Source organism: Aplidium turbinatum, chromosome 11 (genome assembly GCF_918807975.1).
Source record: "Aplidium turbinatum chromosome 11, kaAplTurb1.1, whole genome shotgun sequence".
NCBI lineage: Eukaryota > Metazoa > Chordata > Ascidiacea > Aplousobranchia > Polyclinidae > Aplidium > Aplidium turbinatum.
Window position 1 is genome coordinate 19,006,925 of NC_137482.1, and position 27,204 is coordinate 19,034,128.

The 27,204-nt window shown below is 38.2% G+C and overlaps 1 protein-coding gene across 1 annotated transcript in view; it reads left to right on the forward strand.

Moving 5' to 3' along the window:
* Window positions 1-7,730: 7,730 nt before the first annotated feature.
* Window positions 7,731-27,204, forward strand: part of LOC145779377 (anaphase-promoting complex subunit 1-like) — a 35,950-nt gene continuing 16,476 nt past the window's right edge. Inside the window, exons 1-18 of the mRNA XM_082590954.1 lie at window positions 7,731-7,822; window positions 12,744-12,832; window positions 13,422-13,553; window positions 14,302-14,472; window positions 14,945-15,113; window positions 16,102-16,268; window positions 16,831-17,078; window positions 18,486-18,670; window positions 19,214-19,389; window positions 19,698-19,763; window positions 20,301-20,450; window positions 21,196-21,403; window positions 21,777-21,991; window positions 22,281-22,355; window positions 22,946-23,053; window positions 23,789-23,902; window positions 26,033-26,210; window positions 27,046-27,188. Coding sequence (XP_082447080.1) covers window positions 7,747-7,822; window positions 12,744-12,832; window positions 13,422-13,553; window positions 14,302-14,472; window positions 14,945-15,113; window positions 16,102-16,268; window positions 16,831-17,078; window positions 18,486-18,670; window positions 19,214-19,389; window positions 19,698-19,763; window positions 20,301-20,450; window positions 21,196-21,403; window positions 21,777-21,991; window positions 22,281-22,355; window positions 22,946-23,053; window positions 23,789-23,902; window positions 26,033-26,210; window positions 27,046-27,188 — 2,670 coding nt within the window. The 5' untranslated portion in view covers window positions 7,731-7,746. The remainder of the gene's footprint in view (window positions 7,823-12,743; window positions 12,833-13,421; window positions 13,554-14,301; window positions 14,473-14,944; window positions 15,114-16,101; window positions 16,269-16,830; window positions 17,079-18,485; window positions 18,671-19,213; window positions 19,390-19,697; window positions 19,764-20,300; window positions 20,451-21,195; window positions 21,404-21,776; window positions 21,992-22,280; window positions 22,356-22,945; window positions 23,054-23,788; window positions 23,903-26,032; window positions 26,211-27,045; window positions 27,189-27,204) is intronic.

A 27,204-nucleotide genomic window follows, 5' to 3' on the forward strand; every position in this document is an offset into this window, starting at 1 on the left:
GTCGGGTCATACGGTACTACGGTATACAAAAGACTTTTTAAAAGTGGTGGGCCTACTGAATTTTACTCCTGCTTGGCACTCAGCAATGGAATAGATTTTGGTAATATTGTACTCAGTTACACCACTATACGGCTGCATTGAAACTGTTTGCATTGTACAGTAATAAGGAGCACCACATTCTGTGATGAATAGGCTACAGTGCTATATAAAAACATACATTATTATCATTATAATCTACTTTCTAATGATGTAGAATTGATGTTTTTGAATTAAATGAAACAAAAAAAAACTCGGTTCATGCCGTGAACAAAATGTATCTGTAAGCAAATGTCACACTCCCAGGTTTGCTCTTGATCATTGACAAATTGCACAACAAGTACGGTAAGTGGCCACAGTGCAACACACAGGTAGGCAACAGACCTTTAGAAGTACAATAGCAGAAATAAAATTCAGTAGGCCTACCACTTTTAAAAAGTCTTTTGTATAGTACTCTCTCTGTAGTACTATGTGTACTGGACCAGAGTACAATATAATAATAATAAACAGTCATGAGTGAAAGATTATTATGATATATGAACAGAAATTACAGTGTTGCATCACCTTGTGATAGTTTAATACTCAGGCAGATGCTACAATTACCATATATACAGCTACCGCAAAATGACTTCGGACCTTTTTAGTAACTGCAAATTTTACACCAGGTTTTTAGCTGTGCGTTTTACATCAGATCATACGACTAACAATAAGCATTATCACTAACAATGCAAAGATTGTCAAAAATGTGAAGAAAATTAGGCGGCCTACCAAAGCAATATCAATGCTGTAAAATCTTGTTTCAGTTTTTTTTCACTTCAGTTAAAAGTCTTGAAAGAGTATTCAGAGAAGGGAGCCCTAGAGGAGTTTAAACTTGAAAGAACTTTGCAAGCGTTATCCTTGAAAGTGAATTTACTATGCTTGGAAAGTACACCAGAGATAAGCAGAAAGCTTGTATACTCGCATGGAGGCAACAAAGTAAAAATAAGGGTAATATGTCAGCATAGTGAAAGATCAAAGTTGACCATTATGAAGATTTTGCCTGATGTCAAAGAACAAAACCTCCTGTGCAATGCAGTTCTAAAGCATAAATTTGGTGGTAGAAGAAAAAGAAAAACGTCAAGGCATAGGCCTACAGACTGTATAATGAAGAGAACTGGAAAAAAAGACCTCAGCTGGCAGCACTAGGCTTGAAAAATATGCACCCAGAACTGCTAGAGACCGTGACGATCCGACAATCCAGCACCGCTTCAAGAACTTGGGTTTGCCTTGCCGCCAAAAAACCTCCCATAACTGAGCAATGAAGCAGAGACGTCTTACGTTTGTGAAGAAATAGGCCCACTGGACTACTGAGCAATAGAGGAGTGTAATGTTTTCAGATGAAAGCAACTTCCAGGTTTTCCAGATGGGCTCCACCACAGTGAGGTTCTCCACCACATCACTTCTTTTAAAAGAAAATTCAAACACTACCTTCTTGATTTAAATGACATTGTATGAATAATAACTGTTTTGTCTATATATAATTACATTATTCTATTTGCTCAATGCTCACCTCTTTGGTATATATACGTTACTTTTGATTTTTTACTGATTAAAATTGTCAATTGATATCTCTTAAACTCCACAATTAATTCATGCAGTAGCCTAGCACGGTAGTAAACCTGCTTAGGTTTTTTAGTTTTTTTTTGTTTTTTTGCCTAATAAAAACATGTGTATCTATATCAGCAAATGCTTGATTTTTTGTATGATTGTTTGTGTATGTTATTTAGACCTACATCACCTAGCTTGAGGTGGCTGCTGACTAGATGACCGCTTGGTCTTTTCGCAGTCTCCTCGTCATATGACACACAGCAGACTATTGTATATTTTGTATTCTTTTCATGTTTGTGTTTGTGACAAATAAAAAAACTGACTGACTGACAAAACTGACTGAGGTGCCTTAGATCAGGGTTTCCCAAACTGTGGTCCGCGGACCATTGGTGGTCCGCGACGACTGCACAGGTGGTCCGTGGCGATATGACTAGAATTGAAAGTCACACATATACGTTGTACCGTACGTACCCTGTCAAAGATAATTGCCGCAGTTCTTTACAACTTAAATGATTTCAAAAGCTTTTGCTATCCAGTATCGTAAATCTTACTTGTTGCACCTTCGTTGCAGTTAAAAAGTTGTTGACGAAAAATTCTCGCATTCAACATTCTCATTTAACTTGCTTAGATTAAATAAGAATAAGATTAAATGTTGATAAGTTCGAGAAAGCGAACGGAGTAAGGTGGTATGGGCATGTTTTGAGAAGGGATGAAGATGATGTTTTGAGAAGAGCGCTGGAGTTGCAAGTGGAAGGTTGTAGAAAACAAGGAAGACCCAATAAAACGTGGAAAAGGCAAGTTGAGGAGGAAAGCAGCAAGGTGGGCTTGACAAGAGAGGACGCGTTAGACAGATTGATGTGGAGGCAGGGTGTGAAGGCGATTGCGGCACTTGGAGGTGAATCCGGCCACCCTCAGTAATGGGAACATCACCGGATTAAAACTGGACTACAAGTAAAACTTGTAGAACGCGTATTTGAACTGCGAGAGGAGCTTTTAGTTTTCCTGCAAGCGCAAAATGCTGACTTGGCTTCACTAGTAGCCGATGAAATTTGTCTTGGGAAACTTTCATACCTGGCAGGCATTTTTAACCTTCTAAACCAATTGAACTTGTCACTTTTCAGGGAAGAAATGCAAACATTTTATTTACTCAAAACAAAATAACAGCATTTGTAAAAAAACCCAACATATGGAAAACAAGGATAAATGATAATAATGTTGTGGATATGTTTCCTGTTCTGTGTGACTACATTACCAACAAACCCTTAATTAATACAGACTTGATTTTCTCTGACGTTACACAACATTTGGAATTGCTTTCTGCACATTTCAAGAAGTAGCCTACTTTTTAAATGAGACATATGAGAATCTTGACTGAATTTTAAACCTTTTTGTTGTAATAAAGACTGATCTGTCAAGACGGGAAGAAGAATTAGCCGAATTATCATCTGATCGAACTTTAATGCATAGTTTCAATCAAACAGGTATTCATCTTTCTGCTTGAGTTTGTGGAGGAATATACCCATTGCTATCGCAAAAGGCAACTAAAATTTTATTGCCTTTTTCCACGACCTACATGTGTGAGAGAGCATTTTCATCTCTTACTAACATGAAGACGAAATACAGGTCCAAACTTTCTGTGGACCCTGACTTATGAGTTTGCCTTTCACAAATAACTCCGAGAAATGATGACCTATGCAATAAGAAGCAATCACATCTGTCCCATTGATGTCAGTCTTTTAAATAAACAAAATTCGGTTTTATTCATTTTTACCTTTGTATTGGGGGTCCGCGAATAAACAGATTCACAAATAGTGGTCCGTGGCCCAAAAAAGTTTGGGAAACCCTGCCCTAGATCATCCAATTGCTTTGATCCTCGCTATACATATGATTCAAACCGTCAAACATCTGGACTAGGTCATGGTGTGAGGAAGTTTTTCTGGTGAAAGAGGAAGGTCAGGAGGGCTGTATTTCTTGCCAAAGAACAAAAAAATGAATGCTGATGTTTACCAGAAAGTGTAGGAGGAGCACATGCTGAACTTCTTCCACATTTATGACTGTGAGGTCTTTATGCATGATGGTGCAACATGCCACACAGCCAAAAAGATCAAGAAGTTTCTTGAACAATATTGCATTGATTTTTTTGTTTGTTTTTTTGTTTGTTTGTCTTTATCCTGCATTGCGGGAAAGCGGACTTGAGCGCTATGCATCGGTGTACGCCTTCCGACATACACCTGACCCACGCTGCAGCCGACGGCAATGTCTGTTTCCGGTTGTCTACTCTACTTATTGACTTAAATTTGGTACTACCCATTACTCGAAACCGATCACTGGGTAGAGGCAATTATCGTAAAGTTTCTTGCCTAGAGAAACAACAGCAAGTGCGGGTGGCTGGAGTCGAACATGCAGGCTTTCGACTGTGAGCCCAACGCGCTAACCACTCGGCCATTGCTGCCGACTGGCTTCAATGTGCTTCAATGACCTGGTACCGGTAACAGTCCAGATTTGAACCCAATCGAAAATTGCTGGCAGATACTGAAAAAAAAAGCTGGAGAAGAGAAGACACCAAATCTGGACACACTCAAGATGTACGGTACCGGTAGCTCAAGAATTAAATGACATACGGTATCGGTAGGTAAAAGAATTAAACGGCATCGATCTAGAAGATTTAATAACGCTCCACTAACACAGGGAAGGTAAACATAAAACTAGCGATTACACAACAGAACACGAAAGAAACATACTCACCAGAATAACACTTCTAACGCAAAAAACACTTGGTAACAACAAACTATACAGTACGACAGCAGCTAACTCGAACAGTGTTAACAATCTGCCATCGCTTACGGAAACATTTCTAGCTAGGCTACATTGCACAAAACAAAATCTTGAACTTTTGGCCTAAAGAATTATAAATAAAAACACATTTCTCACTTCTCAGACAATGAGTAGGCTATTTCCATTTTCTGCTTTTCCACAGTCAGGATCCATTTCTGTTGGCCATGCTTGAGTGATTCAAGCAAAATGACTCCACCGGGGCGTGAAAAAGTGAGAACGTTTCTTTGCAACAATGCTGACCTTTGTTTCGATTTTAATTAAATCAAATGCAATTTCACCGGTAATATGCAAGAATAAAACCACAACAAAATCTGAATTAAAAGAAAGTTGTAAAAATATGATTGAAAGCGCAGACAGATGAATTTTGCAGGCTGGCAAACATGCCCTTTTTCGCTGATGCACAGTCGGTATAGAGAAAAAAGACTAGGTCTACATTCAGGGGCGCCGGAAGCGGGGGGCAGGGGGGGCGGATGCCCCCCCTGCCCTCAATTTTTCTGCAGATGGAGGGGCAGGGGGGGCAATGGTGCCTTTTTAAAGTCATGTAAGCTACTGCACATTTTGCAATATAACAATTTCTGTTATTCGCTTTTAGCCTAATTATAATCTTTCATCTTTACCTCAAAATAATATGTACGGCACAAAATTTTGCAACACAGTTAACAGGCCTTAAAACTCGTTTATTTTTCGGCAGCCATCGTGGCCTACCGGGAGCTCCTTCTCGGCGGCCAAATCTGCGTGCTTGGAGGCCAAAATACAAAATAAAAATAACGATAGCACAAGGAAATAGAATTAAACTTGCAACAATGCTAAAATGATCACTTAGCGTTGTTGAAGTCTGGGCCTGGGCGACGTCCTACAATAGAATCGTTGCACCACGCAATAACTACTTTATCGGATTGTAATCCAGTACTACGGGACCATCTAACGACACTCGCACAAGTGTCTCCAATGTGGCTGATTTTAAAGAAGTTCACCACTCCCCTAGAATTCTTTTTAGCAACGAAAAACAACGTTCGACATGTGTTGACGATGACGACAAGGTAATAAAATAAATATTTCAATGATGTGAAGGACATTACCGGTACTAAAAGAAGCATCAAGCAAGAATCAAAAACTGTTTTCACCTCGGATGTCAACTAACTTAGTTCTCCTTTTTAACAACGATTCAATGTCCTACAACATCGAATCGACATAAAAACGACAATATTGCCAGCCGATGTAAATTAGCACTTTGAATTAAGGCTTTGTTAAAATAAACGTCGGGAATTACAAACAAGACTTACAGCGCTGGTGATCGCAGATGGATATATTCCATCAATAACAAATATTTCCGCACAATACAACAGTGGCGATTATGACGCGCTGACCTAATTTTGCGTCACTCTTTGATACTACAGTACATATTTTCGACAGTTAATCCACGATCATTCTATTGTGAAATTAAATAATTGGATAGAAGAGACCGGCGGCCAAACTTGGCCGATTGAGGAGGTAGCACCGGCGGTCATTCAAGCACTACTTAGCGGCCATGGCCGCAGGCTGCTTTAAGGCTTGACAGTAGGTTACATCATTATAACATAGCATGATGACCTTCTTTTTATACCGGACACTTGTAGGCTATCATTACTCAATGCATAGTGAGCTGATAGATTAGCATTATCGCAATACCTTATCTTAAAACTTGAAAAAAAATTGGCCTTTTAGTAAGCAAAAGTGCCCTTTTTTCGTAATCTTGCCCCCCCCCCCAGTCAAAAATCGTTCCGGCGCCCCTGTCTACATTGAAAAGTTGCATAGAACTCTTGAGTTTCAGGGCTTTCTTGTGTAGGCCTATTGTGTTTATATTGCCAGAAATAATCCTACACGAAGATAAGATATGGATTTGGATTAAGTTGTGCTGATCGTTTGTACTTTCTTTATTACCAGATTTAGCTGTATCCTTGCGTTATCTTAATAATCTTAATATCTTAATAAAACTTGTACTGTCGATTATCGAACGAAAGCATCGTGCACGGATCACTCCTTGCCACCACAGTGCCCCACTCCCCAGAGGTGTCATCAAAGATGTCATTTAGGTCATCTATGGTGTCAATGTCTTGCCGGACGCCTTGATATGAGCAGGTAGCTCATCTTACACAACGCCAGCTGCATGCCGTATATCCTTGAGAATAAAAATGTAATTAAATAGCTTTGTAGTTTCGAAAACAAAAAAACAGCAAAGATGGAAGCTGGGAATAGAAACCTAGTGTTTTAAAAGGTGTATAATTTGTTTAACTTTTATGTTGAGATTACCTTGACGCTTCACAATAAAAATTTGCTGGTGCAATGAAATGACAATTGGGAAAATTTTTCAAGCGTTTGAGTAGAAACTTGTTTCACATTATCTGGCAACACTGCTGAAAAAAAAGATTACACAAACCAAACGACAAATGCACATCTTGGACTCCCGCGTTTTATGAAGTTTTTGGTAATTTCAGAATACTCCCATATTTCCTGAGAAAATTTTCAAAATTCATGATTGAAGGAGTTTGTTAAGAAATTCGAGTTTATGGAAAAGAAATAAATGCTGAAAGCAAAATGCTTGCTCGTCATCTAGAAATACAATTCTAGTTGCAAACAAAGTGGCTGCATTGGGCCCACTACATAGCATACTACAGTATTCGGGTGCAATCTAATTCGTACCCTCACTTCGTACCATGAAAAGATTGAGAGAAAAAATAGCACAAAGTCGAAGTCTCTGATTGCAACAAAGCTTAAGTCGCTAATCGGAGTTTCCGCAAAAGTTTTAAAGTTAGGGTTAAGCGGAAACTCCGATCCACATGCTATTTTGGTTTTTGTTATTTTTTTCTCGATTTTTTTCAGGGTACGACATGAGGGTACGAATGGTTCAGGGTACAAATTAGGTTGCATCCACAGTATTCTATAGCAGGGATGGGCAACCTTTTTACATGCGCAGGCCAAATGAAGTAGTGATAGTGCAGAGGCAGCAATGGTGTATTCAATGACATAAGATTAGGCAAACTTTTGAAGTTTTGCATGTCATAATTCAAAAATTATGATTTTAACTGATAAATTAATTTTATTTTAATCTTAAACTAAATTTTAACAAGTGGAGTTGGGATCAGTATAACAACTGGAAAACAGACTAGCCTAGTCTTAGTTACAATATTTTGTTATTTTATTAGCAAAATTTATCATTTATCAGCAATTACCGTATTTATCAGCAAAAAGACTCTATAATCATATTGAAATTGTGTTTTTTCAGGCTAGTTAGCCACTTATAGGTTTTCGATGCCCGCTATGATTGTACCTCTTGAACCTAAAGAATTCATTCCTTGTGGACAACAAGTTTACTCTCTTCATCCAGGTTTGGTTGATTTATCTCTTTTGAAATTTTTTTGTTATATTCCATTTATTAATCGTTTGTTTCAAACTTGCAATCCATTTAAAGCATAAGAAAAGTTCAATTAATTCACTTGAATGCAACATGCACTATGAAACATATGCCATAATGAACAAGTACCGGTAAACAAAATATATGGGTACCGTACTCAAAAACTTTTTTCTGAAATTTCATCTTTGTTTCTTCTTACACATGTCTAAAAATGGCCGTTATTGTGTAATACTTAATAAATTTATAAAATTTATATAACACTAATTCTGTTTTGTAGCAAATTTTTTTTGACAAATTATAAGTTGAAAAGCTTATCTTTGTATTTTCATTGAGCTTGTATTATGGTAGTGGTAACATTGTATTTACATTTTGAACTGAAGTAATGTTTATGAACGGTCAATGAAGCCTTGGCCTGTGATGTCAGTGTAGCCTACTGCGGGTGGCGACGATGTCGTCCCCTGCCAATGTCGTACCCCCTATGTCGTACCCTCATACATCGGGACGCGCAATAATTTACGCCGGCAAAAAAAAGCTTCAGATGCGGCGCGCTGTTGGATTTCAGCTCGAGCGTCAATGCCCATGTCGTCTCCAGTGAGTGATCATGAATCACGCTGCCGAACAGACTTCAAAATGCGGCGGGCTGTTGCATTTCAGCTCGAGCGTCAATGCTCACGTTATTCTTTCAGTTTGGTACAACTTGTGGGATTAGTTGATGAACAAACAATTTTTTTTTTGTTCAGATGAACAAACAAATTATTTTAATTTCAAAAATAAAAATTAATTTCTAGGCTAATTTTTTTTCAAATGTCCGCTAGCCAGGGTTAATTATTTTGTTGCTGACGAGTAAACAGTTTGTTTATTTATTATTATTTCTTTAAAATAACATAACCTACGGACACGGTAGCCCACTGCTACGAGTGGCGGATCTATGCAAAATGGCGCCCATGGCAAAGTTTAAATGTGCGCCCTTTTTAACAATTTAAGTTAAATATTGCATACAAGTCTTTTATGAACAAATCGTGAAGAAAATAAATCAATGTATTATTGCCGTTTTATAATGTTCAAAGGCAGTCACGAGAGATTGTTTCGTCATGCAAATTTTGTTCTCTCTGCAGAGCTAATCAATTTGATAGAATGCTGCGCTATTGCGCCTTTCCAAGTTATTTCTAACATAAAAACTAGCCAACGCGGCTTATTACTTTTTCATCTGACGCTGTGTGTGTATAGTCTACTGTAGCCTACTACCAAGTGAATTATTGGACAAAATCAATCGGACATAAGCTTGTCTGCTTGACTTTTCAGCTTCTGCTGCTTGCAAGTCTCGTCTCTTTCGCCCTTCAGCCCCACTTTCCTTTTTCTTTGTAGGCTATTGGTTTGTTTCAGAGTCTAAAAGGGCAAGTAAAAGTTAAATTAAAAAAATCCTTGGTCGATAATTACAATATATAGCCTAGGCATACGCAAAATGTTTTCGTAGTTCTTTACGTAGGCCTAGCCAACTTAATTAAAAATTCATCTCAATAGAGCACTGTGTTGATGCAACCGGCGGTGACCGACCTGTAGATAGGGGTATTTTTGTCTGATAACTGTGGATAAAAATAAAACGACCCAAGTCCGGCAGATTTTTTCAAAAACTAATATTAATTAATTTAATTTGTCGCTGACATTTGTTGGCATGTCGGCGGGTTTTGTAACCGTTGGGTTATAGCCTATGCTAACTAGAGATTGAAGAAACTGATAGCGAATCAATCCCAACATTGGTGTGTAGGCTACTAGCTACTAAGAATTGCGTTCATTTTATCCGTTTGACAACTTGAGGAAGTTAGGTAAAAGTACGGTACCGTATATTTATAAAGCACAGCTTGTGAAGTTGTCAATGAACCTCAAAACTTCAGACTGCTTAGTGCTAGGCAGTGCCAGCACAGCACGTAAAAGAAATCATACCTACCATAATTCTTGGTCTCAAAATTTCACATAATGATGCTTATAGGCTCAATAATACTTCAATGCTAATTTCTTCCTAGAACAGACTGAGTGCTCTGGTCAGGACAAATTGAATTCATACAACAGATTGGATTTATAAATTCTTATAAAAATGAATAAGTAAGTTCTGTTGCTACTTTTAAGCTTCAACTAATCGCTGCTTACCGACTTTACTAAACTTCCAATTTTTAAATGGCAAAATCGTCATTTCCGTAGGGTGGCAAATGACTAGGTCGTCTCGTTGTCTCCCTGTCGGTATGGAAACTTGTGTAACTTTTGCATTGTGTATATTACTTGCATATTTCCAACATGTAGGCCTACTGTAGCCTACTATGTTCCTGTTACTGACAAATAAACCATTGATTGATTGATTCCAATTGTTGCTGACTGAACGTAAAGTGAGCCAGGAGAGGCACAATGTTGCTTTTTCAACGTCCATTGTTTGACAATGGCTACAGTAAAGAGTGACCTTTTTTGATGTTTGTTGGGCGCAAATTAGATTTTGAAGAAAGTATAACTCACAAATTTTATTTTTTACCAACCGATTTTTGCGCCCAAGGCTCGAGCCATGCCTGCCATACCCTAGGTAAGCTACACCACTGCAGTGCTACGGCCTCTAGGGGAACGAAGTCGTAAAAATGTGGCTTGTAATTCTGTTCACTTCCGTTTAATTGTGTGTCTGAAAATACGTTATCAATGGAAAATTACCATCACAGAAATGAAGAAGAGCAACTTCTAAAATTAGTTTGCAGTCATTATGTGTTTATATCTTGACCTAGCCTATAGCATAAATTTCAAGCTAATACCTGTCCGCTTACAACAGTTAGTTTTGTTTTCTAAGTAGGCTAGTCCTAGGCCTATGTTGACTTGCGAACAAGGCGGACTAAGAAAGCAGTATAGACTATATAGAAAGCAAATGCGAACCATCGATGCAGTGCAGTAACGTGGCACCTTTTTTTAACATTATTGTTAAGCAGAAGCGCTATGTTCTTTGCTTGGATTTGCTATCGTGCAATAGGCCAAATCCAAAAAAGTAATGCTTTGAATGATAATCAAGACATAAAATAGCCCAGTCAAGCCTAACAGTAAGAATATAGCTAAAACAGATCGAAATCTATAGAAAATAATTTCAAAATCGCAACCTAGTTAAGCTTTTATTTAACAACGTTTCTACTTTCAACAACGCGTTATCATTTCTCACTATGCGGCCCGTGGAGTTTTTCTCAGACTCTAATGTGGCCCTTCATGTTTGCAGTCTTGGACCACCCTGGTTTACACAATTGTTTTTTTTAGTCACACGTTAACTGAGGTTTACTCTAGCCTAGCTTTTTCTGTTTTCATGGTTTTAGCTTTCAAAGTAGGCCTAGCAGTTCAGATTTTCAAAGTAGGCTACTTATTAAAAAGTAACAGTTGAGCACATCTCTAATCTAAATTACCAGATAATGTAGGACCACACTTGTTGCATATCATAGTTAATGTTTTTGCTAGCTGTTTCTGTGTTTTTTGTCGTAGGTTAGATATGTTTACTTTCGCCATTTATTGTGTTTATTTATTGTCCGCCCCGTTAGCTCAGTTATGCGCCGGCTCAAGATCACGCGGCGCAAGCTCGACGCTCGGGATGTACGCTTGAGCAACGCATTTCAGGACTGCTCTCCATTCAGCGGGCCCTAGTGAATGGAATAATTTCTCGGCAACAACACATCAACAATCGGAAAACTTCACTCTGCCAATCTCGGTGACCGGCCCTGCGTCAAGAGCCACTGCAAGTACGCGTAACTACGGTACCAGGAATAACCAATCAAGGCTTTGTCAGTCCGAGGATAAAGATTCAAAACCAACGAACCAATTTGCAGTGGGCTACGTTAGCGATGTGAAAATAAATGTTCATGAAAAGAAATTGAGTGTTGATTCAGTGGCATAGCTTGGAAATGTGCCGCCCGGGGCGGATTCAGATTTTGCCATCCCTTCAAGAAAAAGTATGTGAAAATGAAATGCGTTTTTTTTATCAGATTATAATCAAAATCAAAAATCGTAGTCTTAAAGTGCCACCCCCAGACGTGCCGCCCGGGGCGGTCTGTCCCCCCCCCCCCCCCTTAGCTACGCCACAGTGTTGATTGCAAGAACATGAAATCCATGTTTTTCGGACAAAAAAGCAATGCGAAGTTCATGAGGAATCAGAACAGGGCAAGAAAGATTTTTTTGTTTTCAATTCAGTTTTATTTTTCTTTGTATAAGTGATGATAAGTTGAACAATGTTGTAACGAGTAAAACAGTAATGATAAATTTAACAATAGAGTACAGGAACAAAACCAACAAAAGAAAAAGGTAGCAAAAATTTCGTTTCGATTAGAATAAGTTCGTTTCGAAAAACCATAATTTTTACCTACATTTAAAATTTAAATGGACAAAAAAAGTTGAACATCTGGCAACAGGGACGACATCGACGTGGGACGACATCGGCAGGGGACGACATCGGGGGGACGACATGTCCAGGGGACGACATCGGTGGCATTCGCCTACTGCTTGTACTTCTAAATGCCCATTTTTGCATTTTTGAGTATTTTTAGGTATCACTTGGTCTTTTAAAAATTATCTGATGTATACCGGTACCATAGTTCTAGAAAGTATCTCAAAATGGCCAAAATTTCATGACAATGGCTGATGATCTCTGAAAATATATGACAATTGCCTAAAAATGCCCAACAATCTCAACATGTTGGACAACCTACTAAAAATGTCTGATAAGTCTTTAAAATCCCTAATGATTTTTGAAAATGATGGACAAAGTCTGACAATGACTGTTAAGAGATATTGCATCTGGGGAACAATTCTGGCGTAGAAGGTTTGTAAAAATAAATAGGAATTGAAGTTTCAATTTCTAATGGCTCTCTGATTATGGTATTCATACATTTAGGCATATTATGTCTTCACATTCAACAAAATCATGCTTCAAAAAGCTTGTTAGGAACTCTGAGTCAAGTCACTTTGGATGACAAACCAAAGGTGTGTACTTGACTTCTACTTTATGATCACTATGTTCTTTGTGTTTTAAAATTGATATTAGTGTTATTTTGTTTTATATAATACTTAAGCTATTCTTAGTATTTAGGTAAATGAGAAAACAGTGACATATCTTAATAATTTTTTGTATATATAATATAGTTTTCTTTAGTGCTACAGTTTAACAATATTTTGAATTTATTTTAATCTTCAATATGTTTGCTAAGCAAGTGGTGCAGTACTAAGCTAGTGGTGCGTTACTGATGAGCCCAGCCTCATGGGCGAAACACGTGTCTATTGCTGAGTTCCTGCTACACTCGACTGCCGAGAAACACAAGAAAATTATACTCGATTCAGAAAAAAAATGCAATAGAACAATTAATTATTTTTTTCTACTTGTCCAATTGTCAACGTTATTTTATTTATGTTTTTTTTTAAAGTTAACATCACTTTTGGGTCTTTGATTTCTATATGTGCTGAACTTTATTCACAAACCTGTAAAAGTTTAAAGGTAAAACAAAGTTCTAATTGTTCATAATTTTGTGTTTCGCAGCCTACTTCAACATTGCATATATAATAATTGCTTTTTTAGTCTGAAGAATCGTGGACATTGAGAACTCACAATGGAGTTGAGGAAGAACTTTACTTTTCCGGTCATACTGTGATTTGGAGCAGGGGACAGGTTTTATTGAAGTCATTCACAGTTGATTCTATCGTGAAACAGGTCAGTTACTTCAAAATTTTAAGTCACATTCACTTAGCTTAGATGTAATGTAGATCCCAACCCAAACAGGTTTTTGGACATTTTGAACAAACTGATTTTTTTTAAACACAGTTGAGTGAGTTAAGTAAAGTTTTTCACTAAAAAACTCACCATAAACCAATAAGGTCTGCTACTATTCGGTGAGTCCAATTCGGTGAGTTCCTAACCCCTAACTCGAACCCTAAAACGGCAATGATAATTAGGCTACGGTACCCAATAATTAAAAAAAAAATTGAAAATATCACCAAATAGGGATAGGACTCACCGAAACGGGCCATTCCGAAACCAATACACACTGAAGTGAAGGAATTTAAAAGTTTAAAAGTATTTTAGCGCATACTTAAAAGTTGCTAACTTTATGATACAAATTGGGGATAGAGGTTACTTTTTTAAACCATAAACAGACATGACTAAGCAAAAACACCACAGTATAATATATTTAACATCATAAAAACAAAAAAGTTACAGACTTGAAAAGGTTTGCATGACTGTTGACTAGCCAAAAACGATTCGCTTTTTGTTTTTATAATGTTAAATATAGTGTTGTTGCTTAGTTATGTCTGTTTATGACGTAAAAGTTGGAGATAAAATGACAATTGAAATCATGTTATCTAAATTACCTGTGTATAGTATACCCACGCTACTTGTTTGTACAACTTGCACTTTTGAAAACTTGATTCTAAAAAAATTGATTATTGCTACATTTTAGGCGGTTTGGTGCGATTTTGTTGTGAATGGTGAAGACCCGTACCAGTTTGATTTGCCACGAACACAGCCAAAAGGTTGTGCCCCCATAGAAGGAGTTGCTGTTGTGACAAATACCACACTGCATGTGTACACCAAGGAAGGGGAATCATATGACACCGCTCTGCCTTTTCAGGTTAGAATTTAATTTTGCTGCCGCTGTTAAATTTTTTAATTTTCTATACCAACGCTGCAAATGAAATTTTTAAGGCCCAAGAGTTGATTTTTCATCGTGTTATGAATCAGGACTATTATTATATATACATTACAATAGTAATATACATTAATAGTAATAATATTAATAGTTAATAGTAATAGTAATTAATAGTAATATAAATAATAGTAATATAAATATATACATTACAATACTATAGTATACATTACAATAGTACCTTTGATAAATGTTTTTAACAGTTGTCATTTTTTTTCAAATGCCAATACCACGATAATCTGTTGATTTCTAGTGATGTACCGGTACATGAAAAGTTGAAAAAGTGTTAATCAAAATAGCGCTTCATGTCTTGGTAGCACTAGTAGCTTCAGCTTGGTGGGAAGATTAAATGACTGAATTGGGATATGTCTGGCCTTGTCGGTTTTTATCTGTTAAGGTACGAGATGTGTGGAACTTCAAATTCGGATTAATTTTTGAGCGAAAGAAACCACAACCAAGCCTTTCATCCCAGAACGTATCAAACGTTTCAGAAGACGACCTCACAACTATTTTCTGCTTGCAACATCCTTTACGAGAATTCTCGCCAATCATCACGAAGTCGCAAGGTTAATACGCATGCTAATACTGATGTTAAATAATAAGACTGTTATTAGATTGCTAAGAAAAACAGCATTGTCGCTTGGTAGAGAATTCATATCGACATCATCGTTATACGGGATGGTCTCTTGTGTGATTTTAGGAGTTGGGTTATTCACTTTTAATCTAAACGTGTAGTTTTGTTAAATTTTGACTTCACTTTCTTTTTCCGTTATATGAAGTTTTCATGCAATTGCATGGACTTTGATTGAAAGACTATAGAAAAGGCAACTTTAGCGGTTTATAAAAAATTATTCGCATTTCATCGCTAGCATCTCAATAAAAATCTCATCGTAGTTGTGCAATGTGCACTCATAAAGGCGAGATTCGTTGAACTGTTTTTTGTCAGGTACACGCACAAAGTCAATTACACATTTTTGGAAGTTTTTAGCAGGAAGAGTTTGAGATTTAAAAAAAAAAACGTATATTACAACAGCTCTCACCTAGTGTTTAATCTCCTAAATAAAAAGCAACACGTATACAAACAATAAGATTAGATCTAGTGGAGGTTTAAACACGTGGCTTTCATCATACACTTACACAACGTCAATCATCTGTAGGCTCGTCAATGTTGTCCGTACAACGCCTTTCCTTCACTCAACGATGGCCACAGTACTAAATGTATGTTGATTAAATAAGGTTAACTTTGGTCTCTTTTCTTGTTGATTAGTCGGTGACGGCCATGAGATGACGTAAACAAACCCCCCCAACGATTGCGTCAGGCTTATGTAGCTGGCTCCTTAGCCGCATGGTGATTGGTGAAGGCCTTGGTTTAGCACTTGAAAGGGCACATGTTCGACACCACTCAAAAGCATGCGGCTGTGTCTTTGGCACTTGGCAGGACACATGCATGTCTGAAGGTTGACACGAAGATTAGCTTCCTTGCCTTTCCGTTCACTTAATATAATCTTCAGCAAGCCTTGATAAGACTTCATTGTTGGCTTCTTGATCTGCCAGGCAATGTGCGGTACATGAACAGGACGCAGGATAGCGTCGTGTATTGCGAAGACGACTTTGTGATGACTTGCGATGAGAGACAAGGCTTGCACACTGTGTGGAGGGCCAGGAATGTATCTTCGGATGACGTTAACGTGTTGCAAGCTGCAAGAGTTCAACCAAATCAGGTATAGTGAATATTTACGTCATTGAAATTCCCTTTGAAAGCCCCTATTCCGTCGTTATTTTTAGACCTCAGTCACCTCACATTGACCGAATTGAATTCATTCTTCTTATTTTAATAAAAAATATTCTATCTTAAAATGCTATGTTTAGAGTGAAATGGATATTTACTGATGTTGTTAGAATAATTTTGTTGACAAAAACAATTGCTGTGATTGGAAAATATACACAGGGAACTAAATTAAATTGTTTTGCAAAATTTTAGCACCGCGATTTATGAAAATAATTGATACTACTTTTGTATTGCTGTTATACTCTTTTTTCAGTGCAGAGTGATCTGTTCAACATTTTCACTGGCAACTGCCTTCATTCTGTAACCCATCCGTATATATAGTTGTCTGGCGTCCTTGCTTTTAAAAATCTTTTTCATAGTATGCTCGGCAATTTTTGTGATTAATTCTGTTGATATTTTGTCGTTATTGGGCATAGCATTTTTTGTTAAACTACTGCAGTACTGCTCTTATAAAATGTCTTACTCGTAACACAACACTTTTGGGCATTTTTTAGGTCAATAACAGCATTTGCCATATGTCGATGTCAAGCCCCGGGGTTTCCCCTTTCCGGAATAGTTTCAGAGGATCACCTGCTGGGGGTTATTCGTCTACTAGTGCATTCATGGGAAACAGCATTCTTGGAGGGGGTGCTATCACGAAAACCCCTCACACGAATCGCAACCCTTCACTTGCTCACCTGTCATACACCCCCCATTCGAGTAAAGCGTTTTCTCCTAGTGCTGGTTCTCTGTTGCATCAAAGGTAAATACGTTTTCAAACGATGAAATGTATGTTTGCTTGTTACATAGGCCTAGTTGAAATGTGTGAATTACGTTAACAAAAATCTAATTGTCAGTTACCGTACGTCAAAAGCTTTGGCAAATTATCCACTACTTTGCTTTATTAAGAAACTGATCGTTTGATAACAAAAGTGTTAAAAGAGTCCAAATGCGCATAGTTTTTTTTAAACTGCTTTAATTTGCAACATATTGCAGTTCCTTTGTTACTTTTTTATTTATTTTTTGCTTATTGTAGCGTAAGTTCTTTGTATTGATTTGACGAAGAATGGTTTTAAAAGTGATTGTTTTTGATCGAAAAAGGTTTTAAAGAACCTACTTTCCTGCTAAAAGAACACATTTTTGTTATCGTCAAGTAACTAGATTGTGTTATTTGTGTGTAAAAGTTGACTCAAGAACAAAAGAATGTTGGATGATGCATTAATATTACAACTACTTTTCACACAGCAATTCAGCCCCTTTTTTATATTGATTTAACGTCTGATCTGAGGACTTCAATTTACAGTTTGAATAATTTTTTGTTAATCTGTTGATACATTAACTTCTATGCACTTACCCTAATACCCGTCGAGTGGTGAGGGCCCTGGTACGTCACTCTAAAGGCCCAGTGGCGTAGCCAGATCCATTTTACAGGGGGGCAAAGAAGGGGCAAGGCTTTTTCCAGGAAGAGCAACCTTTTTCGTGACGTCATAAGTGAAGGCGATATAAATTGCTTTAAAATTGATGTTAGCGTTAAATTTTAATTGACGATAAAAGATTCACTTTCTGCCTTGCACTGCTCATTTGGATTGCATTTGCTGATTCTGGTTCTATTATAGTAGAAGGAAAAGCGACACAAATGACAGTTTCTAAAGAACGATCATGGTGAATTGAGATAACACACAATTTCGTGATCATATGAAAAAATTAATAGCATCAGTTGCGAAATGGACAGAGATAAAGTTGCTGCTTTCAATAACAATCATTAGAAAAATGGTTGCAAGAAAGTCTTGAAACTTTCTTTGATTCACTACAGTATGAACAAACTACAATAAAGAGGTTGCAGGTAACATTTAAGTTAGTTAAATCTTTTGAGCTTTTTGTGGTAGAGTGGGGAGCAAAGAATTTTCAGGGGAGGCATTTGCCCCGCCCTCTTGACTACACCACTGACTCAAAAGGCACCGGTACGACATCACTTAAAAGCATGCTGCTGTGTCTTGGCAGGACACTAAAGGCATGCCTGAAAGTGGACAAGAAAGTTGGCATCTTTGCCTTTCCGTCTACTAATCTAGTCTTCAACTACCGGGCGTAAGCTTGGGTACGACAAAAAAAAAACGAAATACCATGTCGCCATGCTTCATACTAATTCTTCCTCGTTAAACTTGCTTTGCAGTTATACGTTCTCTCCTTTACGTCACTCTCCGCATCTGACCAGGTCCCCATGCACTCCCTTGTCACATGAGTCGCTTTGCTTGAACAACAGTGTCCGCGAAACTGCTGAACCCTTACGTCCAGAGCTTTGCTTTGACCACATGTGGACAGAGACGCTAACAAGCACAAGAGAAGGTCTTAGCACTGGTAAGTTTATCATTTCCATAACGCGCTGGCTTAGTGGATATTGTATCCGCTCCTGAATCGGTAAACGTGGGTTCGATCCCGTGTGGATCGTACTGCAAACTTCGTTTCTGTTTCTCAACAATCAACATGTTTTGAACGAAGTTATGATACTGCTGTGGAACTGCCAGTGCTGCAATTCCTGCGAACTGCTGACAGCATTGGATGGATGTTTGCCTTATAAAAAATATTTTGACCAAGTGTGGATATTTTTTTCAACTTGCTCATACCTGTTCGGCTCGGCTTAATAAAATAACTTTACCTATGTTTTGGTTTACTTCTTAAAGTAACTTATTTTCTGGCCAGAAACGATACGATCAACAAGTTATTCAGTCTATCTTACCCGTGTAACTAGCCTGCTTTGGTTGGGTGCCTCTGTCTAAAGTCATTGTCTTGAATTTATTTTTATTTTGAAACTTGTTATTTGTGTTAACTGCGCGAGGTAGATACGTCGAAGTGAAAACCTGTTAATTTCTACAAAGTAAAATTGGTTTGATTTTGTCTTAGGCCGAGCCACGAAAGTATTTCGAACCAAAGACCTGTGTGGCCAAACGTACCTCGTGTATCACGTGGACAGTTCGTCCCAACTCCGCCTGGTCCGGTACAATCCGAGCAATGATCAAACACACCTTATATTTGGTGCGGTGACCCAATTACAAGCCAGAGATGCTGCATCTCTAGAGGTAATCATTCTATGAGGTTGTCACCAGCATAAGATGTTTGAAATAAATACTAGCACTTCCTGAATCTCATTTTTGCTTCACTCTCACTTCAGATAGGTGGAAATACGTTCATCCACCCCACACTCTAGTATCTGTCCGTAGTGTGGATAAAAATCCATAAATCCGGTTAATGATCAGCAATATGTGCAATTGTGTTCATGTCTGAGCCTGTCTGCTGTCACTTAATTTCATTTTGCACTCAGCGTGTGACATTTTTATTTAAAATTGGGAAAGTTTGTTAACCTCAATTATTATTTATTTCGTTTCAGGGTCTTAGGATGGTGGCAGTGTTGGACTTAGGTGGATCTGTCACTTTGTACTCCGGCCTGTCGAAAGTAAGTTTTTTATAGGGATTGTAGAACATAGGGGTGCGAAACTACATCCGCTTTTGGCTTATCCGCAACATTAGAAGGGTTAAGATTTTTTCTAATTTACAAAATATTGTACTTTTTATGGGTTATATAAGAAGAGTGAAGTTGGTTTTAAAGTAATTTAAGGTTTTTAGTTAAAAGCAAGCTAGCAGCAAAGCTTTAAAAAATGTCAAATTGGCAATTGACCCTTATAATGTTGGTGGAACAACAGAGTTGCGCGTCCCGTAATGTACTGTTCCTAGTTCTTCATCACACGCTCCTTGTTTGTTTATTTTTTCATTGAAACGTACACAGAAGCGTTGTTGTTGGTTTAGTGATGACAGCAGTCATAGTAATAAGGATGTCTTCCTCTTAGTTCTTTCCAAAGCAGAAATACACTCCAAACGGTCGGCCACCGAGTCGGTACTTGCAGTAAAGATAGTGCACCAACACAAGCACGCAATTCTTTTGGTTGTGTATCACCGGGCTTGTAAATTTCAATATATCTTACACGACTTTCAGGTTGTTAAAGTGAACATTAGCGGCATCCCCATGTCATCCCTAAGTGCGTCCCAAGGCCTCCGTACCCAGTCTGTCCCCTCCACCCCACAACCCATCAGCACTCCTGCCCACCCTAGCCGCCCGACAAGCGCCATGGCGAATTTAGACGAGGTAAGGAATTTAGCCTACAATTGGAATTGTTTGTGGAAAATGTATCCTCGGGCTGAGAAAGCCCCTTAAAAAGCTTACTCTTGTAATCTCGTTTAACTGTAAAAGCTTTGTACTACTACGCTGCCGTGGTCATTGTGGTTATAATTTTTTTAATTTCCGCTTATACATGTTATGTTGTTGCCTGTAAACTTTTGCCCCGAGAGAAAATCGGTCATTTTAACATTTGAATCGATGTAAAAATGACCCGTTTTGCTGTGAGATAAGAAACGCATGAAAAAATTGTTGCGAGCTTTGTGTACTCGTTCGCTTGACTTAGTAGTTTAGAAATGGATTTCTAAAGAATAATACCAGTAACATAACGTCTTTTTGTGGATCTCTGGATTATGTACAAATTAATGGACTCGCAGGTATGAGTCCTTTGCCCCAGTAGCAAACGCACCCTGGGCAAAGTGAAAAACCTTGCATCGACTTCGAACCGGTGTTGGCCGTGCTAAATCTGCAATGGTGAAGTGGGGCTACAACACGGGCCCAGTAACATGTATCTGTGGCACCAAGCTTCAAACAGCGGACCATCTTATTTTGTGTGCCCCCAGCTTACCATCCAGTGCAGCAAGTGGAGCCTTTCAATATACAACTCCGTTGCACAAGAATGTGTCGATCTGTGATGCATCAACCAAATTTAGAAGACTATAGAAGAAGCTATGATGGATATAAATTCTTTTGAAAATGTAGCTATATTTTTAAGGTCGGCCAGCTTTCCCCTGTCCCTGAGCTGGCGTACAGCGGTGATGACATCAGCATAATGACGGGCGATGAGTTTGCGTTTTCGACGAGCGGATTTCCCTCTGGAGTGGCAGGCATTCCCCACGTTGTTGGCTCTGCTCTGTTGGTTGAACTGACCGGAGGAAACCATTATAGAGTAGAAATTCCTCAGCTCTGCTCAACTGAGCTTGGTAAGTTATTTTTTGCTCATGCAACTAAGTCTCATTAAGAATAATGCTTTTATTAAATATCACTAAATTGGTTTGAAATATATTTTCGCCTTATTTTTTTTGCTGTAGGCCTACAATTGGGCCCGTTTATGTCACGAAACACACTCGTTGTAATCCAACTTGCTTTGTACCAAGCACCAAGGGCGATAGCCTTGCTTTCCTGCCCTCTCAATTTAAGTCTTCAAACACCGGATGCAAGCCTGTATACAATAAAAACAAAATGATCTGACCTGTAATCGAACTATGGCCCACCAGGAGCCCGCAAGATGATGCAACCACGAGGTTAATTTGTGATATCACAATTGATTCTAAAACTAGACTTTTGAAATTGCAGTCCAGACCTGTTTGAAAGCCCTGCAATATATGCTCCCAAATGACGTGTACCTCAGCCTCGCTATCAAATGGTATAGCTCGCGTCATGCACCGGGTGCACTGAACGGGCGTCGTGCTGAATGGTCACTCTTTGTCGAATGCTTACTGGATTTCCTTGGCTACTCCGAAGTCCGCGCCCTTTCTTTCAGACCAGCAAGAGCTGCAAATTCAACGGAGGTATCCAAGTTGGCTAGATTTTTTATCGGCACGTTTATGTTTCTTTAATTTTGATGCGTTGTGACGTATGCGTCGTTACGCATTGTGTGGTTGGTTTTTCGTACACGTACAAAAGATGGAAGCAAAGTTTGATTCCTTTCGGTGCCTGCGTGTAGCGTTACCACTGGGTATGAACAGCAAAACTTCAGCACCTTGTAACTTATAGTATACCTGATCACGTCTTCGGCCGGCATGGGCCAAGTTGTTTTCTTAACGTTTTTCTCTTGCAAATTACTTCACGGCTTTGCAGTTGGACGTTTCTGCTTCACCTGTCATTGCTGCTAAAAAGGCGAGACCTACAGAGCAAAACGACCAGGAGTCGGAGGTATTTGTTTGCAAGTTAACCGGGTATTTTTTTCGCTTTGCTAAGTTGTTTAACATTGTTTTAACGTTAATCGGAAGGATAGTTTAGTTTGTTGCGTTTGCATGCCGACGGTCGGCTGTAAATGATGCCCAATGGCAGACAACTGCTTAGACATTTAGGGTTTCACCAGCGCTGCGTTCTTCTTGGCCATATCTCAGTTGTCATTTTAACGTTGATTGGATTTAAAACGATTTCAAAACGATGTGAACAGAACACTTAATCCTAGCAGTGATGATTACCAATGATCGTGATTCGACAGTGGGTTTAATGACAAGGGGATTTGTGAGGAGTAGGTTTTATGAGATCACGTGCCTGGCAGCCCCCCCCCCCACAGCAACGTTCCAAGTCCCCTAAAAGACCAATCCATTCTCCTTCGTACGATTCTAAATGATGGGGAATTATATTTGTGGATTTATTAAAGTAAATTTTTGCAGCCGACAAAATCTGATTTTTATTCTTTGAGCTAACGTCTGCAAACGTTCAACCAATATGAAAAAAAAGTTGGGTTTTTTCTATTCAAGGTAAAACTGATTACGGTATAATATTTCTAGTCATGGAAGTATCTTCTGGAAAGTAAATACGAATGTGATCACAATGGGAGCGCTGACACCAGAGCAGAAGATTTTGAAGATAATTTGACACTCGGGCCTCAATCTCAGGTTTCTAGCTAATGTTCGATATCAACAAATAAGTTTTTTCAATAATCTGATGACCAAGTTTTGATTGTTATTAATTTTCTTATTTGGTAAATGCATTATCTTAACAAGCTAGTTATAGTTAAATGATTTGATCAATAGCCTTTTCAACCAAACAAATCTTTTCTAACGTTTACTTTGATAAAACGTCATTTATTTAACTGGTATATTCTGCCATGGCATTAGGTCTTTGTATAAAACAACTGCACAGTCTATAGTATAACTCCTTCACTCAACTTAGAGTTAAATTTGATTTCTCTGTAATTTTTTTTATGACTGCAAAAATACCAACTGGATTGAAAATTGAATTTTATTTATTTGTAGCATATCAAAGTGTATAATAATGAATGTTTTTTCTTTGATAAACTACTGAAGATAGAAACGATTGATCTCGCCTTATTCTTGACTAGTGGTTTTCAACTTCCTATAGCCAAAATTTCTTTCCATGACTTATTAAGGCTGAGGATCCCCAAGCCTACTGAGAATGGTCCTGAGTGAAAGTATCGCATGACAATTCATTTAATTTGGATGCTTAAATTTTAGCACGTTTTTTTTTCAAATGAATGCCTTCAAGAATCCCTTTAAGACTTTCCATTGATTCAAGGTCGGGACCCACTAGTCTAAAAGACTTAATTTTATGACCGCCCAGTTCTCCTTTTTACCCATAGCAGTCTGAAAAATGTTTTTTTTTTTTTACAGAGCTTTTCTTTGCAAAAACGCAGAAGTATCAATTCATCATTGGCTGGTGATTCAAATCTGATGACCAATCAATTGCTCATGTCTGTTTTCTTCGCTCTACATCTTGTTTACGAAGTAAGTTCATCAGGCAAGCGATTGTGGTTGTCGAGGTTTTATAAGAATTGCCCCCGATAATGCCTTTTCACATCGGGCTACGTCTACCCTTTTCCTGTTTTTTTTTTTTTTTAATTTACCTTCGCTGGACAAATTTGATCGAAGTAATTACTGCGAAGAACTGTGTCTCAAGTTTTACTGTGTGCGGTTTAGCAAACCATTCAAGAGACAGCTCAATGTTAAATATTTGCAATAAAGTATTTGTAGATATGAGTTGCTCTCGCCATTCGCTTTTCATCTCGAACAGTTTCAATGCAGCCGTATGGTGTTACAACAAGTATCAATGCTAGAGATGTACCGATATATCGGTATGGTGATATCGGCCATTTTTTGAGTATGGGTATCGGCATCGGTATCGGCAAAATTTGGCCGATACTGTGGCCGATACTAAACATGCAAAAACAAGGCGTTTGCTGCGGATCTTCTGCAGAAGCAAAGATGTAGATTTTTTAAAGTAGTAACTAACGTCACATTGATGTTGAAAAATAACAACCTGTTCAAATTTTTGATACCTCACACTCCCATGACTTCATGCGCGCACGTTTTGGCATTGTTTGCTTACAGTGATTCTTTCACTCAAACAAAACGTTTTGTTTCAGCAGTGTTGCGTTGTTCGATTCTTAAGTTGTGAAGGAGACTCAATTTCTCCAATATTTATCATTAGTGTTTATTTTTTACTCTCAGCAGAGGATAAACCCAGGCCAAGACTACCCAGGTAGCAAAAATGTATAATTTTGCATCGTTTTTACGTTGCTAAACGTTTAAAAAACCCACTCCTACGCCTTCAGGGCTACGGTCTTTCGCACTCTCTCATTGGATGCACACTGTCAGTTTTTGTTTTATGTATGTTTCGGCGTTTCGCATCCAAACAAAAATAAAATGACCATCCATCCATGTAACTTGGTTGTTTTTAGTAAGCTGGTTCTATCAGTTTGTGATTTAATTTCCACCTTTCGTTGTAATAAACTCACCAAGAAACAATGTCATGGCAGAGTAAGTAGGCTCAAAATGAAAGCAATGGGACTACGAATCCTCACTAAACTAATCAATAAATGGTCTTGTTGCGCGGAAGATGAGAACCTCATTGTGAAGAAAGTAGCGTTCTTCCCGTCTATCAGCACAAGGCTGAGCACTCACTAGTACAGCGAGCAGTTGCGATTCGCTAACCATAATGGTGTAGCTTCCACGCTAGCCATTTAGACCATCCAATCAACTATAATGTTTCTCGGCAGTCATTTTGTAGCAAGAATTGACATCGACAAGAATTGAAATGGCTAGTGTGGAAGCTACACCATTGTGGTTAGCGAATCGCAACAGCTCGCTGTACTGGTGAGTGCTCAACCTTGTGCTGATAGCGGGAAGAACGCTCCTTTCTTCACAATGAGATTCTCATCTTAGGCGCAACAAGACTATTTTGATTAGTTTAGTGAGGATTCGTAGTCCCATTGTTTAAGCTTGGTGAGTTTATTACAACGAAAGGTGGAAATTAAATCACAAACTGATAGAACCAGCTTACTAAAAACAACCAAGTTACACGGGTTTTTTAAACGTTTAGCAACGTAAAAACGATGCAAAATTATACATTTTTGCTAAAGCTTTTCAACCAAACGACAAGTGCGCTTAGGTTGCACATTACTTGTCGAATAGTTTTTGTACGACTACACAAATCACTTGGTTTACATTTTACATCTTATTATCAATTATGATAGCTTATTTGGAGAGTTTGCCCAAACACTTTATTAATTTTTCAGAAACCCAAATTATGATGTGATGTTTCTTCCCTTATACCCCAGTCCTCAATTACGGTGGACTTTCATTACTAAAACCTTGATATAATTCCTTGCAAATACCAAAATTGCTTCTTTTTATAACACCAAAATATCGGTATCAGTATCGGTATCGGCCTAAAAAAGTGATATCGGGATCGGTATCGGCCAAAATATTGGTATCGGTACATCTCTAATCAATGCCATTATGTAAAGTGCGTTATATTGACCCAAGTCCATTCTTTCGGTAACTAACACAATGTAACACATAGTAGAATTTGTTTTTTTAGTTTTTGACGCAACATTTTATACGCTTTATCTTCAGGAACAAAAACTGAGCACTCCAACGTGGGATAACGTCACTTTAATGTCATCAGTGCTGTTCCGACTTGCTTCGGACCTCCACCAAGTTAATTTCCTCCAAGTGTACGCCATGGACAACGTTACGCTGCTGGGCAAAGTCTTGTCCGGGCGCCTTCAAGATATTTCCGTCGCTGATTGTGGTCAGTTTCTTAATCGTCGTTTTGCGTTTAATTTACGTTTTCCTGGACAGCATGTAATTTGTAGTTTTGAACTGGTTAATTTGCTGCTTGGCAAGGAGTTTATTTTATTGCACTACAAATAAATAGAACCACATAGCACCAAATGGTTTATCATTATGCCATAACTTCAAACAAATACACCAAAAAGTAAATGCAATACTTTCGCACTCCATGTCAGCAATCTAAATACTAAATAATATGATATTACAAAAGTTGTACTATCAATACTACAAAAAAGTTCTCAGTGCCATCATCATCATCCTCAGTGCCAAGCAGTGCAAATTATATTAATATCGTTGCCATTCACCTAAATATCTTAACAGCTTATTCCCACTGCTTTGTGTTTGATGGTCTTAATGAGGATGAAGCAGTCTGTTAATGTTTTTAGGTGAATATCAACTATAGCCTATTTGATATAGGAAAAGTTGCAGATAGAAATTGTTTTCATTCATTGTGAATTTGGACTGAATTTTTTCAACAGTCACCGCTTCTAATCCGTAAGTCGTCCAAAACCGTGGTTCAGATGGGTGAACGTGCAGTTATAAGTCAGTGGTGTGGGTTTCAACTTCCAATCTTTGTGGACTCAAAAGAAATTTGAAGAGTGATTTATATATTGCTCACACATTTGTCACGGTTAACTGAGCATCTGCTTCAGCCTTCACGACTCGATTTTCAGGAAGAGTTCGAATTAAACTGCCTTACGTTTGGTAAGCGGTAAGGTATTTTAATTTGATGCTTTTCAGAGTTTGGCAAAGTTACTTTGCTCACTGCTTCTTAGTTACTCATGGTTTTTCAGAGTATGACCCGAAAAACCCTTTTCCTGCCGAGTCGAATCCATCCGTGTTCGAATCCCTGGATGAGCTCATCACCTCCGGATGTTGCAAGCGGCCTTTCCCATACATTCCGGATGTTACTAAAAGGATAGAATGGATTTTCAAAGTAATACGAAATGTCC